The following is a 17,146-nucleotide window of genomic DNA, read 5'->3' on the forward strand; positions in this document are numbered from 1 at the left end:
TGTGAACATTTGTGCAATTGCTCACACTTTGCTTGGGAAGTAGGGTTGGGGATGTTGTTTTCTGGGCTGTAAATTATCTTTTAAGAAAGATTTCTTTATGCACAGTAGAATGGGGGTACAGACCAGAGACAGTGGGGAACAGAACAGGTGAATCTGCTAAAATTAACACTGCTGAAGGGAGCGGTGGGTGAGACAGGAGAGTCTGCCACATTGTGTGGTCACCTCCCTGGCTCAGGATCAGACTCTTGCTGCAGCAGCTGGGATAACTTCATAGTGCTAAGACTTAACCCCTAGGCACCAAGTAGGTCCTGGGCTGTGAATTATTAACCCTCCCTTTAAACAAGAACCTATCTGTGTCAGTGAAAAAGAGAGAGACCAGTAATACTACAGCTTTTTTGTTTGTTTGTTTAACTCAACTCAGGAGTATTCTACCAGGTAGCAGATAGGGAGGCTTTATTTCATTGCTTTTGGCAGAGAAGGCTTTCACAGTCCTCTGTTCCTTTCTTACATTTACTTGGTTTGCAACAGAATAATTTTCCTGCGGGAAGCCCTGAGCGGCTCCAGGACTTGAAGTCCACGGTGGATTTGCTGACCAGCATTACTTTCTTCAGAATGAAGGTAAGAGATGAGCTGGACTGGGTGATGGTGGGCTGGCAAAAGGGAGAATAAGAATCATTGGACTCATCACTTCTAAGCCTAGTCCTTGAGGAAGCATGTGGACCATGAATCTCCTGGGCAGTTCTTCCTAGAGCAAGACCCAGGGCCCATATTTCTTTTATAAATTGGCAGGTGCAAGAACTGCAGAGCCCTCCAAGAGCCAGCCAAGTTGTAAAGGATTGTGTGAAAGCCTGTTTGAACTCTACATATGAATATATTTTCAACAACTGCCACGACTTGTACAACCACCAGTATCAGCTGGTAAGTGGTTCAGGATCAATTGGGCCAGCTCTCAGTGGATCTTGGAGTGTCAGCTTCCTTTGATGTGGTTATGGTAGAAAGGAGCTCAGGCAAAGTCATTGTGTTCTCAAGAGTGAATGGGTAACTATGGTCTATCTAGACCATGTGAGACATTTGTGGATGAACAGAGATCAAGGACAAGATACGACATAACTAAGTTGGGCTGAAGTAAATTTTACTTTGGTGCTAACGAGGGTGACCCAAACATGAACACAGTTTCAGGGGACGAGTAGGTTAATCCTCAGTCTATCCCAGTGTCTTTTTTTCCCTGAGTCATGTAGATCTCCCTGTGTTCTAGGCTGCCCTTCTTTGATAGCTGTATCTGTCTCTCTGTGTTAAGGGGTAAAGGGAGTTTAGCTTTTCTTTCTTACTACTCCTCTCTGCACTGCATGGTCTATGAGATTTACTCATCAGCTGACTATCAAGACTGACCCCAACCTTCTGTGATACTTTGCCTGTTTTAGGTTGGCATCCTAACTCAGTAGTTGGTGACTCTGTCCATGTTTCTAGATCTTTCCAATAATTTGTTTTTCTAATATCAAAGCCAGGACTTCATCGCCTTATTACTCTTATAGTTTATGTCTTAGGAGTATCTTTCTGTCCACAATTTGCAGAATAGATTCTGTAAGTACAGCAAATAAATACTGAATATTTGTTCTGGAGCAGGTCTGAGAAAAGCAAAGTGTTCAAGGACCTCCAAGTAATAGCCTTCGGATATAACAGGTGCAGTCTTGTGGAAGACAAGCTCTAAGCAAAGAAGGGTCCCTGGTTCTAAAGAAGGAGGAATGGGGAAGAAAGGGAAAATAGAAGCTTGGAGATATTGTTCACACTCTATTCTGACTCTCACTGTCTGTCACTCTCTCCCGTGAAACAAGAAGCAGGAGCTACCTCCAGAGGAACAAGGGCCTAGCATTCAGAATCTAGATTTCTGGCCCAAACTTATCACACTCATTGTGTCAATCATAGAGGAAGATAAGAATTGCTACACACTCATTCTGAACCAGTGAGTATCACCCCACTAGGCCCTGTCTTATTGGTGCTTGATTTGTTCATCTGTCTAACAGCCTTTTTCTTTCCTCTGTCTATGTGTTTACAGTGGCACCTCTTCCTCCTGTCCGTCCGTATGTCCCTCTGTCCCTTGTATCTGTCTGGGTAACTGTTTCTGGAGACAGGTGTGGAAACATAATGGGGGTTCCTGCCCAGAATAAGCCAGTCTCCCTGGAGTAAGAAGCCTCTGGGAAGGGCTGCCATAGGAGTCCCAGGGAACCCAGGGACCATGTGTATAGGTCTGTCCACTGTGATAAAGTGGTTCTTTCCATGCCCACCTCCTTGCCCTTTATCCTCCAGCCTATTGGTGTGGACTGGCCTTCCAGCACCCACCCTTTCCTCTGGGTTTCAACTCAGTGCCTTCTGGGCACCCTCTCCCCTGTATCCACCTTGCCTGAGGTGATTCTCTCCCCCCACTGACCTCTGGGCCCCCTTTCTTCAGCTTGACCCTAATCTGTTTTCTAGATTACTCCATTCTTTAATCTGACCTCCCAAAATTATGTACTTTAGCTTTGGAATCAGTCAGATAAATGGTTCTTCTCTTGTTCTCTGACCATGACCTCTTCCATCATCCAGGTTTCCTCAGGAGTTGAATGTGGGAAAAGTCAGCGCAGAAGTGATGTGGCAGCTCTTTGCCCAAGACATGAAATATGCCCTGGAAGGTAAGGTTGAACCCAGGGCAGTGGATTGATACCCCTAGCCCAAGCATCTTGTTATCCCTTTCTATTCCCAGAAAGTTCTGGGTGAAAGATATAGTGAGAAATTTGAGGAAACCTAGGCATAATTGGTGATAAGCCTCAGCAGGTGTTGGGTGGCAAAACTTCAGCTAAAAGAATAATGAAAATGGCTGTGTGGATGTGGGTTCCTCTTTCCAGCTTTAAAGTAAGTTCCTGTTCAAGACTTTCCCATCTCAGAAATCAACTCCACCCGTGTTCCCAAGTGGCACACCAAAGAATTTAGGAAACTTATCCTTAAAGTTTTGAAGAACCATAAAACCTTATGTACACAGATAAAATTATTTTTTTCACTGGGAACTACCTGGCCTGGATTTCCTTGAAAACTGTCTGGATTAGTATGACAAATCCAGAAAGATACTTCTTCCCTCACTTTTACTGCAGAGCAAGATCATAAACAATATTACTCATCTTGTGCATTCAACTATTTTTTTATTAATTTCCTACTTTGGTCACGAAGGTATCACTTGCAGACCTTCCCATTTGTACCCAACCCTGCTCATGTATTTAGCTGTTTTTTCTGTTTGTTTATATATGTTAATTTTTCTCCTCAGTCTATGAAAGTAGATCTGGAAAGAGGGGCCACAGTCTGCGGCAAGGAAAAAGATTCTGGAACCATTATTTGGGTTAAGTGGCAAGGGGAATGGGTTACTCTCACACTTTTAAACTTGAGGTTTGGGAGCACTTAGTTTTGAGATTAAAAGAAACCTTGAGGCACACACACACACACACACACAGTATTCTGTCCAGAGCACTGACTGCCTCCTGGTCACTCCAGGTCAAACCTGAGCCTGTTGTCCATACCTTTGCTTGCTACACCATTGAGGAGTTACCTATCCTCTCTGAGCCAACACATGGCAAGCCTAATGGGCATTTGGTCTCAGTTCTCCAAGAACTCAGCTCCTGTGAGTCTGGGAGACAAAAAGATCAATACTTTTGGAAAGTGAATCAACTCTACCAGAGAGATATTGTGAGTGAGAGTGCATGGAGGTTTTCAAGTACAGGTACCTCAGGAGCTAAGTGAAAGGGAGAGCAGGTAGCTAGGCTCCAATTCTTTTGTCTAGTGCCAGTTAAATCAGCTCTGCTTTTAGCAATCCTATATGGAGTTTTAGGTAAGATTTCTTTTGAAAGGATAATTCTACTAAACAAATACAAAAGAATTGAAAGATGCCTAAAGAGAAATCTTTAGGCCAAACTAAAGTTGGCCTGGTTTTTAAATCTCAATTTCACTCTGTAGCATGACCTTGAACCAAACTACTTCATTTCTGTAGCTCCCATTTTTTCATCTATAACATGGGAGTTTCATTAAGTTGATGAAGTAACTATTGTACATGTAATATACTTAGTGTACTGCTGTGCATTTACTCAGCACTGAATAAATCTTAGTTATCAGGAACAATAAGAAACCGTTACAGGCTCATGAATGGAGAGATATAATGTGAACAAAGTAGTTTTAAATAAGATTGTTTACAGTGGAAAATGGGAACAGCTGGAACTGGGAAAGACTGAAGTAAGGGAGTCAGATAATGTAATAATTCAGGAATATAGAGAGGGAACTGGGATTAGGGAGAGGAACAGAGGGAATAGTGGTCTTTGACAAACACTGCGAGGAAGTTGCTATAGGACTTAATGATTGTCAGAATGTGGAGGGCCGGCCCCGCCATGGCACAACAGGTTAAAGCACAGCACTGCGAAGCTAGCCAGAGCCACTTGCTCCCCTCAGCAGTGTACTTCGTAATCTGCCTGTTCTGCTCCCCAGTCTGCCTCTGGTGAATCCTCTCACCACCCCTGCATCTGTGGCCTGTACCCCAATTCTATATGCATAAATAAATCTCAAAAAAAAAAAAAGAATGTGGAGGGCAAAAAAAGGGGAGGAAACCTGGATAATAAAAGTATAGTGTTGACTCCGAAAATAATCATTTATCTAGTATTTGTAAAGTCAACTTTATTGAGTTATAATTTACATGTAATTAATTAAAACACTTTAAGAGTATAACAAGTCCATGAGTATAACAAGCCCATTTGACAAATAAGCACACCTTTATAACAATTAAAATATTGTAATACTGTTAACTACCAATTAAGAACAGAAAAGATCTTCATACCCATTTGCAGTAAGTTCTGCCCTGGGTACTATTTATTGAATATTTTAATTGTGCTTTGCTAGTTTTTAAACTCTGATGAGATTAATAAGGCATAGCCCCCTGCCCTAGAGAAGCTCACAGATAAGTTAGAAAAGAGACATCTAAATCTGTAATTACAATTCAAATTTACAAGTGCCACAAAAGGAATAAGCATGGGGCGTTGAGAACACAAAGGAGACTCATGTATCCCAACCTCAGGATCTGAGGAGGTAATGTACAAATGAAACCTGAAGGATGATAGGACTTAGCCAGTGGGGAGGGGTAGGAAAGGGAGATGCAGAACATTTCAAGCACAGGATACAGTATGTTCACAGACCTGTGGTCTAGAGAGAGCTGGCGTGCTTGGGAAGTACAAGCAGTAGTGGAGTGTGACCAGCACTTTAGAGAATAAGGAAAGATGTAAGTGAAAGATGATGATAGGGTAGGAGGGCAGAGACAGATCATAAAGTAGATTGTAAGCCATATTTAGACATTTGGCAGTCAGTGAAAGGATTAACATGATCACATTTATAATGTAGAAAAGTCACTCACTCTGACTACAATATAAAGAATGAGTTGGAGAAGGGAGGATCAACATGGAGACTTGTTTAGTAATCTAGGTTAGAGATGATGGTCACAAGACCTCGGCAGGTAATATTGGGTATAAGTGGATAGATTCTGGAGGAATTTTGGAGGTGAAATCAACAGGCTGGCGATTAAACTTAATGTGATAAAGAGAAGGAGGAGGACTTATGGATGATACTCAACACTGAACCATTCAGTTGTGTTTTCTGTTCAGCTTAACTGGAGATGTTAAGATGACAATAGATGGAGACTAAAGTTAAACCCAGACAAAGTGGGATGTTAAATAAAAACCCTGTATAAACATTATCATGTTCATTGGTATCTGCTCTGTCACAAGTTTCCACTGTCATTTGTATACAAAAAGTCCTTTTTCTGGGGGGCAAGTGCTTTTGGTTGTTGCCCCTTTACCGCTACACCTCGAAAGTATTACACCTTTTCCCTCTTCTCTTGCTCGCTGATTCATAGAAGAGACTGTAAATACAACTTGAGATTGAGATGGCGCTGCTTCCAGTGCCAGAAAAGGGAGTCCCTGGGACCAGAAGCCACTTGGGGCTGAATTCTGGACTCTGTTTTCCTCCTTGAGTGTCTGCTGCAATAATAAAAAATGTTAGCTACCCTAGTCTCAATGTTCTGCCTTGACATGGAAGATCATCACCCACAGCAACTGGAAGTTAATCAGTATAGTGCCCAAGTACTCTGGCATTCCTCTTCTCTGTTGCTTAGTACTTGCCAATAAGCACACAGTTGGCTTTTTTTATTCAAATTAATGCTTCATCTATAAAGGGGATGAGTGAAGAACCTAGAGGTATGATCGGTGCTCCAGTCATGTTGAACAAGCTGTAAATGATCTTTGTCCTAGATCTTTCAGAAGACTCTGGAGATTCAGCTAGATTGATCTTTCATGTGCATAGTAAACACCCCATATTCTCTGCAGTGTAACAACCCTTTTATCTGGCTGTGTTTCCATGGTTTCCAAGTTAATTATTCTTATTTGCATATTCCTTTGAGAGTTCATTTTTCTCTGTGTGTTAGTGCCGTCTGGGGCCCTTCAATGTACCTCAACATTCTGTTATACTGTGGCTGCTCAACTCCCTGTCAGCGTGGACCCACTTTGGTTTTCCTTGTCTCTGTGTAGTTGCCATTGACCCATTGTGCCCCGAACAACTGCTCGTCTTTGCTTATCTTTAGCTCCTTCTGAGGGAGTGACCCAGGTACTTTTAGAGGATGAGGAAGCCCTGGAAAACCAGCGTCCTTCTCCAGTTCTGGGCAGTGTCCCCAGTAATTAGCTTCATCTACCATCATCCCTTTCTCCTCTTCTTCTCGAGAGGCTGCTTAGCACTTACTAAAGCTAAAGCAAGAAGACTGCAGATCTTATCTAGAATTATAAATTAGTGGGCCCTCCCTGGTGGTGCAGCAGGTTGGAGCATTGCACTGCAAAGCTAAGCCCAGCTGTGGCCACTTCAGTGTGAGTTCAATCCCCGCCCTGAAGGTGATCAACATGGTGCAGCAGACCTCTCCTGTCTTGCCTGCTGCTCCCCTCAACAGTGTACCTTATCGATCTGCCTGTTCTGCTCCCTGTTCTGTTTCTGGTGAATCCTCTTGCCACCCCTGCACCTCTGGCTGTACCCCATTTCTGTATGCATAAATAAATGAAATCTTTTAAAAAATATAAGAATTATAAATTAGTCTCAGAAGGAAGATTTGGGACAGAGTCTTAGAGAGGAGAACACTGGCAGAGGGAGGGCTACAAGCAGGTGGTTGGGAGTCACCATTGTTCTAAAACCTCCGGTAGAGCCGCTGACTAGGCCTGCCATGTTGGGAGAGCTCAGCAACCCATGACGTCTACTGTAGGGCCCTGACCCAGCCTCCCTTCCTACCACTAGAGCATGAGAAAGATCGTCTTTGTAAGAGTGCTGACTACATGAACCTGCACTTCAAGGTGAAGTGGCTCCACAATGAATATGTGCGGGATCTGCCTGCCCTCCAGGCACAGGTGCCTGAGTACCCAGCGTGAGTACCTCATAAACAGTGGGAGGGGCAGAGGGTACTCTGACTTGGGGTAGATGGGAGCAATCTCCTCATTGACCCACAGCATGTCAGCTTTGAGACTGTCTTCTGAGCACGTCTATGAAAAGAGAATATTAACCCATCCAGAAGACCCCAATCTTGGGGAACGAGCCACATTGGCATAAGCCAACCACTAGCTCCAATTCCAGTTCTTCTGCCTGATTGCAGGTGGTTTGAACAGTTTGTCCTGCAATGGTTGGATGAGAATGAGGATGTGTCCCTGGAATTCCTGCGAGGAGCCCTGGAACGAGATAAGAAGGATGGGGTAAGTTGGGATCCTGGGCTTCCCAGGGTCAGCCCAAGTCTCCCAGCATTTAATTGATAGCAGAAGCTCCTGTGCTTTAGCCAGGATGACTGTCTTAGCTTTGTGAAGTCTGTCAACAGGTCTTTTTAAAGATCATTGAGCCACGCTGTTGAGCAGAGCCTTTTTGAACCCTGCAAACTTGGAAAAAGTTAGTGGCTGAAGATGATCACCCTGTGTATGGCCTTTCTTAGTTCCAGCAGACATCAGAGCATGCACTCTTCTCCTGCTCTGTGGTGGACGTCTTCACACAGCTCAACCAGAGTTTTGAGATCATCCGGAAGCTGGAATGCCCAGACCCCAACATCCTTGCCCACTACATGAGGAGATTTACCAAGGTGACCGTGAGCCTTCCTACTCCTTCCCCTTAACCACCACCACACTCACAGCCTAGTTACAGACCTGAGCTATCCCCTCCCCACCCCTCACCCCCAGAGGCCTTTAGGTGAAGCCCATACTCCTTTGTTGGTGTCTGGGGCAGACAGATAGGTTTGTCTCATGCTACCCAGGGGTTGCGAAAGGCTTATTGTGGGGTTCCTTTACCTTTACTTCCTTATTATTGTTGTCCTAGAATGAGAGGTGACTTCAGGCTAGATCCCTGTGAAAAGAGCTAAGAGTTCTCTCTCCCTTGCTTTTCTTCTCTCTTCTTAGACCATTGGGAAGGTGCTGATACAGTATGCAGACATCTTATCAAAGGATTTCCCAGCTTATTGCACCAAGGAAAAAGTGGTAAGGGTCGGGACCTGGAAGTCTTAGAAAAAGGAAGGCATATGAATCTTGCTTTTTGAATCTGTCTTTAGAGCTGAGGCTGGAAATGATGCTCCTGACTTCTGGCTCCCCACAGGCTTTGCTTGAGATTATACCACAAAATAATAACTTGGCTAGAAGCTACTTCAAGCCTCCATGTGGTATTTTATCTTCTAAAGAGCTAGACCTTTGATTAGGCTTTGTGGTTTTTTTTTTTTTTAAAAGTTTTATTTATTTATTTGTACAGAACTGGGGTACAGGCCAGCGATGCGGAGGGTGAGAGGCTTCACCAGAGACAGAGTGGGGAGCAGAACAGGCAGATCGACGAAGTACACTGCTGAGGGGAGCAGCGGGCGGGTCAGGAGAGGTCTGCCGCGCCATGTGGTCACCTCCGGGGCAGGCGGGAATCGAACTCATGTGGAAGTGGCTTTAGCTTCTTAGTGCTGTGCTTTAACCCGCTGCGCCACCAGGGAGGGCCTGTGGTTTTTTTTTTAATAAGAACTTTGAGTTTTTAATTCAAAGAGTTATATAACCTATTGCCATGAACACTTGGGACCCACCTCCTCAATGCTTCTAGTTATCACTCAAGGAGAATTGTCTGAATTGGTTCCAGATCTCAATGTGGAGGGAGAGGTGGATACAGTATGTGTTACAAGTTCCCTGAAGCTTTTGGAGTAGTGTGAGAGGGAGGGACCCTGGGCTAATAGGTCCTTTGCTGAAAGGAGCCAGACTCAGTGGCTCTGTCTGTCCCAAAGCCCTGCATCCTGATGAACAACATGCAGCAACTGAGAGTCCAGCTGGAGAAAATGTTCGAGGCCATGGGAGGCAAGGAAGTAAGTTTTAGGGTGCAGGATGGATACACTTTCTCTTTGTTCCTGAGCTCCCTGGCTACAGAGCTCCATCCTCTCCTGTCTTTGTATGGGACAGGAATTTATCCTGGGGTCAGCTGGCTTAAACTGAGAGATTTGAGAAGGCATTGGTGTTAAAATCATAGGAGGGAGGAGTGGGGGTGGGGAGGGAAGGGTAAGAGAACCAGCTTAGCCAAGCCAACTTCCTATGGCTACAGTTGGACCCCGAAGCTGCAGACAGCCTGAAGGAGCTGCAGGTGAAACTGAATGCAGTTTTGGATGAGCTCAGCATGGTGTTTGGAAACAGGTCAGTGGCCCCCATATAAGATTCTCAGGGGCAGGTATAGTTCCTGTTCAATGCCGAAGCTTCTCTTCTATCACCCACCCATCCAGTGGGTGTGTGTGTATCTCCCTGCTCCTCCTGTTGTCTCCCTGCTGGAGCTGCACCACGAGCACACTGGAATAGGACCCAGTAGCTGGTGCTGCTCTGGGAACAGTGTGTTTGGGGAGGGGAGCGCTGCACTATGGGCTTATGTGTAGTTTCCAGGTGTGCATTGATGAGTGTGTTCGACAAATGGCCGACATCCTAGGCCAGGTGCGGGGCACAGGAAATGCATCCCCCAATACCAGGGCCTCAGTGGCTCAGGACGCAGATAGTGTGCTCCGGCCTCTCATGGACTTCCTGGATGGCAAGTGAGTACAGCTCTCAGGTCTTCCCTGTGGGGCAAGGCTGAGGCAGTCACATGGGCGAGCCTCTCAGGGAGGGAGTTTCTCCTAAACTCTCCCCCCAGCCTTACCTGTTGCCTGGTTTACAGCCTCACACTCTTTGCTACCATATGTGAAAAGACAGTCCTGAAGCGTGTACTGAAGGAGCTCTGGAGGGTGGTAATGAACACAATGGAGAGGATGATTGTTCTGCCCCCGCTCACTGACCAGACGGTAAGGACACTGCCCTTTCACTTCCCCCTACTGTCACCTATAGCTTCCTCCATGCTTTCTGATCAAGTTTGGGTCCTCTGCTTTTGACTGATCCCCTCTCTGCTCAGGGCACTCAGCTTATCTTCACTGCTGCCAAGGAGCTGAGCCATCTTTCCAAACTCAAGGTACTCTGGATGCGTGGGGTCCTCCTAAGGCTAGTAGGGGTACCTGGGAGGAAGGAAATTTCAACTTTGGAGACTGAAAAGGAGGGGAGAAAGAGGAATACATTGATGAGAGATGGTAGGTGTGGGGAAGACCCATCACTGTCCTGATTCTGTTGCTTTCTTTGGGGTTCCAGGACCACATGGTGAGAGAGGAAACACGGAGTCTAACTCCAAAGCAGTGTGCCGTCCTTGACCTCGCCCTGGACACCATCAAGGTGGAGCCCTACCCCCTTTCAGGCTTACTGCCACATCCGCTTGGCCCTGGCACTCCACTCTGTCAGACTGAGAATCCCTTGTGCTCTTTCCATCCGACATCCAAAAGAGAGTGGTTTTTATGTACATTTCTTTTTCTGCTATGTTCATATTCCTACTTGGAGCAGCCAAACTGTCCCCTCCTGAATGCTCGCAGGTGGCTCCCATGGACCTAGTGCACTTATTCCTATGTTCTGAGGACAGTTCAGCTCACTTAGTTCCTCCTTGCTATTCTGAGTATTTTTCAGGAAATACTCAGATTCTAATACTCCAGAGTTGTCTCATGTTTCCCTCTTCCACTTACGTACAAAGTCACTTGGGCTTCCAAGGGTCTTTCATCTGCTGTTCATTCATTCATTCATTCTGCTAGGCATATGCACTGGGCACTGTGTACTATGAAGGATAAAAAGACAATCGAATGTGGTTTCTAGCCTCAAGATGCTTATAATATGGTAAGATAGTACTTATAAACTATGATTCAAGGCACTTGGGAGATGTCAGAGGATTAAAAGAGCATTTCTGGCCTGAAATGCTTCTATCCCATACCTTTGTCCATCCAGGTAGATCCATCCTTCAAACACCATTCTTCTACTACTCCTGCCAGACACACAAATAATACTCTTCACGTGAGAGACTGACTCTAGCTCTGTGTGGTATTCTTGATCATGGTGTTTATTGAGGCATTGACGTCACCATAATCTTCACAGAGCCACTGCTCACATGAGGTTTCTCTAAGACAGTGCTGGAGCACTGCTTCTCTGTAAGGATAGGAGGCAGTAGCAGGTGTTCTTTTGTCTTTCAGCAATACTTTCATGCAGGAGGCAATGGGCTGAAGAAAACCTTCCTGGAGAAGAGCCCAGATATGCAGTCTCTACGTTATGCCCTGTCTCTGTACACACAGACTACAGACACACTCATCAAGACCTTCGTGCGTTCACAGACTGCTCAGGGTAAGTCCCAAGGGCTCTGGGTCACCACCTCCTTTCCCTAGTACTTCTCTGTCCTTTAGGAAAGTCATTATCTTCTACTTCTTAGGGAATATTCAGTTGTTTTTTTCAAAGACTCTGTCAAACTCAGAACCCAAGATTTCTTGAGGTACCTCAGTACTTATCTGCACCCACAACCAGACAGTAGATTAACAGGGAAATGTGCCTGAATTTTCTTTTCCCAAACAGCTGCAGGACAGTATATGTTTATTAAGCTCATAGAATGTTCCCTGTTTGTTAGGAAAAATGTGCAAAGGAAGCCATGAAAATAAGTGATTGGGATACTCATGAAGGCTCAGCTTTGAGAGCCTTAGTTAGAAGTTGTCCTGGGGAGAGAAAGCAAAAAACCTTCTAAAATCTCCAGTGTGGACAAAGACTTAAGAGAGGCAGACCATGGGAACATTTGAAGGGAGGGCACAGAACAGAAGTATCTCTGCATAGCTGAGATATCCACTGCATGGATGAGGCTAATTCACAGTTAACCCAGGCAGTTAGTTTTCTCCCAATGACTTCTGATCCTTAGAACCTCTTCCTGCCTCCACTTAAGCCTCTCCATAGTAAAGTGAATCTGCATAAACATGGTTCAAATGGAAATTATGGTCCTTACCCTGAAGCAGGGTCCTCCCAAAAAGGACCTTCATGGCACATTTGTTATTGCTCTTTCCAGGAAAATTGGGCATGCTGCCTGGGTGAGTGAACATGGTGGAGGAATAGGAAATCAAGGCCCCACTGAGTTGTGGAGCTGGAGCAAAGAGCTGACCTGGAAGGGAAGGAGGATATAAGCAGTTAGATTGGAGTTGATAGAAGGTAGAAAGATGGAAGGAAGCTACAGTCCAGTACAGTTTTCCATGTTTTTATTTCAAGTCCAGGGTAAAAGGTGAGGGCTATAGAGAGCATTTAAGTGAATGCATGTACATTTTCTACCCATTGCTTTATTAATTAAGGGCCTAGAAAATTAAGAGACTATGACCTTTCTCTCTCCCTACCCCACTAGTCTCAGATACTTTTCTCTGTGTTTTACTACTTCTGCCCATAATTTGTTTGAACTTTGAGTCATGAAGTCTGATTTGGAGCATTCAGACACTGCCCTTGCTCTTTGGCTTCTTTCTTCACCCTACCCCTTCTCTGTGCTCCCTCACCCCCGTGGTGGCGCGAAGGGTTAAAGCACAGCACTATGAAGTTAGCTGCAGCCACTGCAGTAAGAGTTCAATCCCCAGCCACAGGGAGGTGACCCACATGGTGCAGACCTCTCCTGACCTGCCCACTTCTCCCCTCAGCAGTGTATTTCAGTTGATCTGCCTTTTCTGCTCCCCACTCTGTTTCTGGTGAATCCTCCCACATTTCTGGCCTGTATGCATAAGTAAATAAATCTTTATAATAAAAAAGATAGCATATAGAGCTACTCTAAAAGGCTGTGAAGTCCTTAAACCTCTAACTCATTCTTCTTTCTCTGTCCTACTGCTGCTACTACTTCTTGACTTGCCTGTCCTCATTCAGTACATGATGGGAAAGGTATTAGGTTTACTGCTAATGAGGACATTCGACCGGAAAAGGGTATGTTATGCACTATGCAGATGTGATTCTAGCATGAATTAATACTGTGAACTAGAATAAATTACTTATGCTGAGAGTGGGAGAGCCAGTGTCAAAGTTCAGAAGCCCCATCCCAAATTGCAATTGGGTGATATATTCATATAGCTCAGAATGGGGTTAGCAGCAGCCCTCAAATTCTCCCACCTCTACACCTTAGAACAAAGGAGTTTTATCTGGTGCTTTCTCAGAATAGAATGGGGCCTCTTCTGAGAAGATATTTCCCATTGGTTCTTTCTGTAAATTGGGACTGGGAAAAGGTCTGGGTTTGAGCAGAGGCCTGCAGGAATCTGGGACTAGGTGGGAGGGTGCTGCTTTTGGCTAGAAGGAACCCTTATTGTTTCACTGAGATGTTACGGAGTAGACACAGTTCTCAGATAAGAGACAAGGTGGCAACACTATCTTTCTCCAACATCCTTCAATGAAAAATTCTTTAGCCTAGGAGAAAGGAGAGGTTTGGTGAAGCTAAGAGATTCCTTGTGGCTTTTGGAAATTTTTGCCTAAAATGTTACCAACTTAACTCGTATTTCAATACACAGCCTCATTCTTTATCCCTTCTTTTCTTTTCCCTTCTCCCATTGCTTACTTCCTTGTGGCTGACTGCTTCTTGCCTTAGGGTGTAGGGTTGTGCTTCCTAACTCCTCAGTTTTACCTGGAATAATTTGGGCTAAAATCCTAGAGTCTGATAGGGGATCATCTGTCCATCTGTTCTCAGGGTCTGGTGTGGATGATCCTGTGGGAGAAGTCTCTATTCAAGTGGACTTGTTTACACATCCTGGTACTGGAGAGCATAAGGTCACAGTGAAAGGTGAGCAGCAGGGACTTAATAGTCTCAGACTTTCTTACCTAGTTACCTGGGGCTGCTTATCCCAGCCTCCCCCAACTGGATTGCCACCTGGGCTTAAGAACTGGGGACACCTGGTGGGATCCCTCACAGATTTCCCTTTTTGGGCAGTGGTGGCTGCCAACGACCTCAAGTGGCAGACAGCGGGTATGTTCAGGCCCTTTGTGGAAGTGACCATGGTTGGCCCACACCAAAGTGATAAGAAGAGGAAATTCACAACCAAGTCAAAAAGCAACAACTGGGCCCCCAAGTACAATGAGACATTTCACTTGTAAGTTATGGGGTGGGGTACATGTAAGACAATGGGGTGGGAGAGGTTTGAGGGATACTTTTGAAAGGGGGTGGAGGAATGGGCAGAAGGGCAGTTGGGATGAATTCAGAGAAGACTTCTTCAGCTTTGGCCTCTTACTTTCCACCCTTTGCTCACAGCCTTCTGGGAAATGAAGAGGGACCAGAGGCCTATGAGCTACAAATATGTGTGAAGGATTACTGCTTTGCCCGAGAGGATCATGTGTTGGGGTTGGCTGTGATGCCTCTCAGGGATGTGGCTGCCAAGGGCAGCTGTGCCTGCTGGTGCCCCTTGGGCCGAAAGATCCACATGGATGAGACAGGCATGACCGTCCTCCGGATTTTGTCTCAGAGGAGCAACGATGAAGTGGCCCGAGAGTTTGTGAAGTTAAAATCAGAGTCTCGTTCCACAGAGGAGGGGAGCTGAGCACACTGACTCCTGTGCCAACAACATAGCGCCAATTCCACAAATCAGGGCTAATAGAAATTACAGGGTAGTCAGCTGAGGGTACACAGTCAAGAGGTCAACATTAAGGAAATTTATGGTGATGAGAGTTTGACTTTCCACAGAAGGGTCATGAATCCCTGACCAGCAGGTACATGGTGCTAGGAGCTAGGGGATTATAACATAGGGAGATTTTTCTATGAAGAGGGAGGGGCAGAAATTCTTGAGCATGTCAGCCATTCTTGGTAGACACCCTTCAACCCCATACACTATCTCTGCACTTCTCTGTACCACACCTTATGCAGTTAGACCCATACATACCAATCATTAGAAGAACAAGTTTAGAGGGTCTGGAATTTATATCTGGCTAGCTAAGAATTCAATTAGTCTATGGGATTCTCTTAGCCCTACAGTTAGGAATATGGCCAGGGCAGGTACATACAAATTCAAAGTCACACTCTCCCTTGAGTAGAATCCACTGGTTTGCATGACTTCAGTGAGAACAAGGCTTTGAAACTGAACAAGATACCTTCTAGAAATGAGCTGTGCGAATCTCTTCCCCCAGATTATATCTGTTGTGATTATAACCAGGTTCACATGGTGCTTCACAGCCATGAGCAGAATATTCTTTAGAATCCAAGCACCAGGGACCACCAGACCAGGAGTCCCCCTACCTCACTCCTGCAGGAAGGGGAGTGATGCTTCAGGACATTAGAGGCTGTTTTTATGTGTATTCATCTGAGGAGTAGTAGAAGGCCTACTAAAGAGGCCTTTATTTTCTTTTTGAGTAGGCTATGAACAAAGCCAAAAAATGTGGAAATGAATATAGAAAGAGACCTCTTCACTTATGGCCATTGCCTTCTGACTGTCTGCTCCCTTGCAGAAAGAATTTAGCCTTTGACCTCACTCCCCTTCATCTAAGTCAGCTGCTGTCCCCTCATAGAAGTTCAGCCCTACAGAAGGAGCTTGGACTCTGAACCCTCTGTACAGGCTGGATGGAGAGGGGCCTCAATATTCCGTGGAAGGTCAGAGACAGATCCTTTCAGGGGGTCTTATAGACTTCCTAGGCTCTTGCTCAAAGATGTGACATGATCCTTCAATATCCTCAGTAGCCGTCTTCTGGACCTCCTGAGGACCAGGACCTCTTCATTGTCTACAAATGTATTGGCTGTGACATTAGACAAGAAACTAAACATCTTTGCTGTTAATTATTGTATGTGCCATTATTGCAGAAAATTTTTGACTAGTCTAATAAATTATCTTATAGCAGCCTTTGGAGTCTGGTAATTAAAGTGTATAAAATTATACACTTATAATTAATTAAAAGCTGTATAAATGATTATTCAATATAATGGTGAATTTTGGACCTTTGATGTGCCTTCCTTTCCCTCCCCCCTCCCCCCACTTCCCCATACTCTTCAGCCAAGGGGTGATAGAGTCTAAAGCAGCTCTGGAGCAGTAAGGAGCCAGTGGGCTAACATCTTGGCCCTATTTTGAGACCACCTATCCAATTAACAGAATCATAGGATCTAGGTCATCAGCTTCCTAAAAATGGTCCAAAAAAGTAGATGACATGTGCCAGTGAAAATTTGTCTGTGCAGTCTTTTTCCTTTGTCTAGAATCATGAAGCTTTTCTTTTAGGACAGACACAACCTGGGCTATGATAAGGCAGTGTGCCTGCAGGAGAGAGCTCTAAGTCTCTAGGCCATATAAGGACAGAGGAATAGGCCGTAAAGTGCACATTGGCCTTTACTTTGGGAAAATTCAAGGAAGAAGGCTGGAGTAAAATGTCTACTCCCAAAGGAGAGGAAACAAGGTAAAAGCGCACATTCTTGCATGGTAATAAGAAGATAAAGACTCTGACCACTTTGTGGGAGGGCTGAGTGGACAAGGGCAGGGAACTAACTAGATCTTCATGTCATTTTAAGCTGCCATCTTGTCTACACCCCTCCTCCCCCCAAAAAAAACTGATTGCCTCTATCTTTTTTTTTTTTTTGGTCTCAAACTTATCTGTCTCTCCTAGTTCCCAATCCACACCTGAAATTATGGCTAATAGTTTCTCTTATCTGTATTACTGTGGTAATCTACCTCTGTTCTACCCCTGCTCTCTAAACACTGGTTAGTCTCGCTCTTGTTAAAGCTGTCAGTGGTTAGTTATCACAGTCTTGAGACTGAAACCCCAAGTAAGAA

The 17,146-nt window shown here is 45.0% G+C and overlaps 1 protein-coding gene across 4 annotated transcripts in view; it reads left to right on the top strand.

Annotated features, from left to right (window-relative positions):
• The window catches only part of UNC13B (unc-13 homolog B (C. elegans)), a 191,253-nt gene extending 175,025 nt beyond the window's left edge, over window positions 1-16,228 (top strand). For 2 of the 4 annotated variants that reach the window (XM_012721450.1, XM_004677762.2), the window contains 19 exons: window positions 529-618; window positions 790-918; window positions 1,833-1,960; window positions 2,581-2,666; window positions 7,330-7,456; window positions 7,682-7,778; window positions 8,009-8,152; window positions 8,466-8,543; window positions 9,317-9,394; window positions 9,628-9,716; window positions 9,950-10,102; window positions 10,225-10,348; window positions 10,456-10,512; window positions 10,686-10,766; window positions 11,606-11,753; window positions 13,287-13,343; window positions 14,095-14,187; window positions 14,335-14,494; window positions 14,653-16,228. In XM_012721450.1, the coding sequence (XP_012576904.1) occupies window positions 529-618; window positions 790-918; window positions 1,833-1,960; window positions 2,581-2,666; window positions 7,330-7,456; window positions 7,682-7,778; window positions 8,009-8,152; window positions 8,466-8,543; window positions 9,317-9,394; window positions 9,628-9,716; window positions 9,950-10,102; window positions 10,225-10,348; window positions 10,456-10,512; window positions 10,686-10,766; window positions 11,606-11,753; window positions 13,287-13,343; window positions 14,095-14,187; window positions 14,335-14,494; window positions 14,653-14,938 (2,205 nt within the window). In that variant the 3' untranslated portion in view covers window positions 14,939-16,228. The remainder of the gene's footprint in view (window positions 1-528; window positions 619-789; window positions 919-1,832; window positions 1,961-2,580; window positions 2,667-7,329; window positions 7,457-7,681; window positions 7,779-8,008; window positions 8,153-8,465; window positions 8,544-9,316; window positions 9,395-9,627; window positions 9,717-9,949; window positions 10,103-10,224; window positions 10,349-10,455; window positions 10,513-10,685; window positions 10,767-11,605; window positions 11,754-13,286; window positions 13,344-14,094; window positions 14,188-14,334; window positions 14,495-14,652) is intronic. The other 2 variants (XM_004677763.2, XM_012721451.1) reach the window with 1 other exon arrangement.
• The last annotated feature ends 918 nt before the right edge of the window (window positions 16,229-17,146 follow it).

Source organism: Condylura cristata, unplaced genomic scaffold, assembly GCF_000260355.1.
Source record: "Condylura cristata isolate star-nosed mole 26May11 unplaced genomic scaffold, ConCri1.0 scaffold00006, whole genome shotgun sequence".
Lineage (NCBI taxonomy): Eukaryota > Metazoa > Chordata > Mammalia > Eulipotyphla > Talpidae > Condylura > Condylura cristata.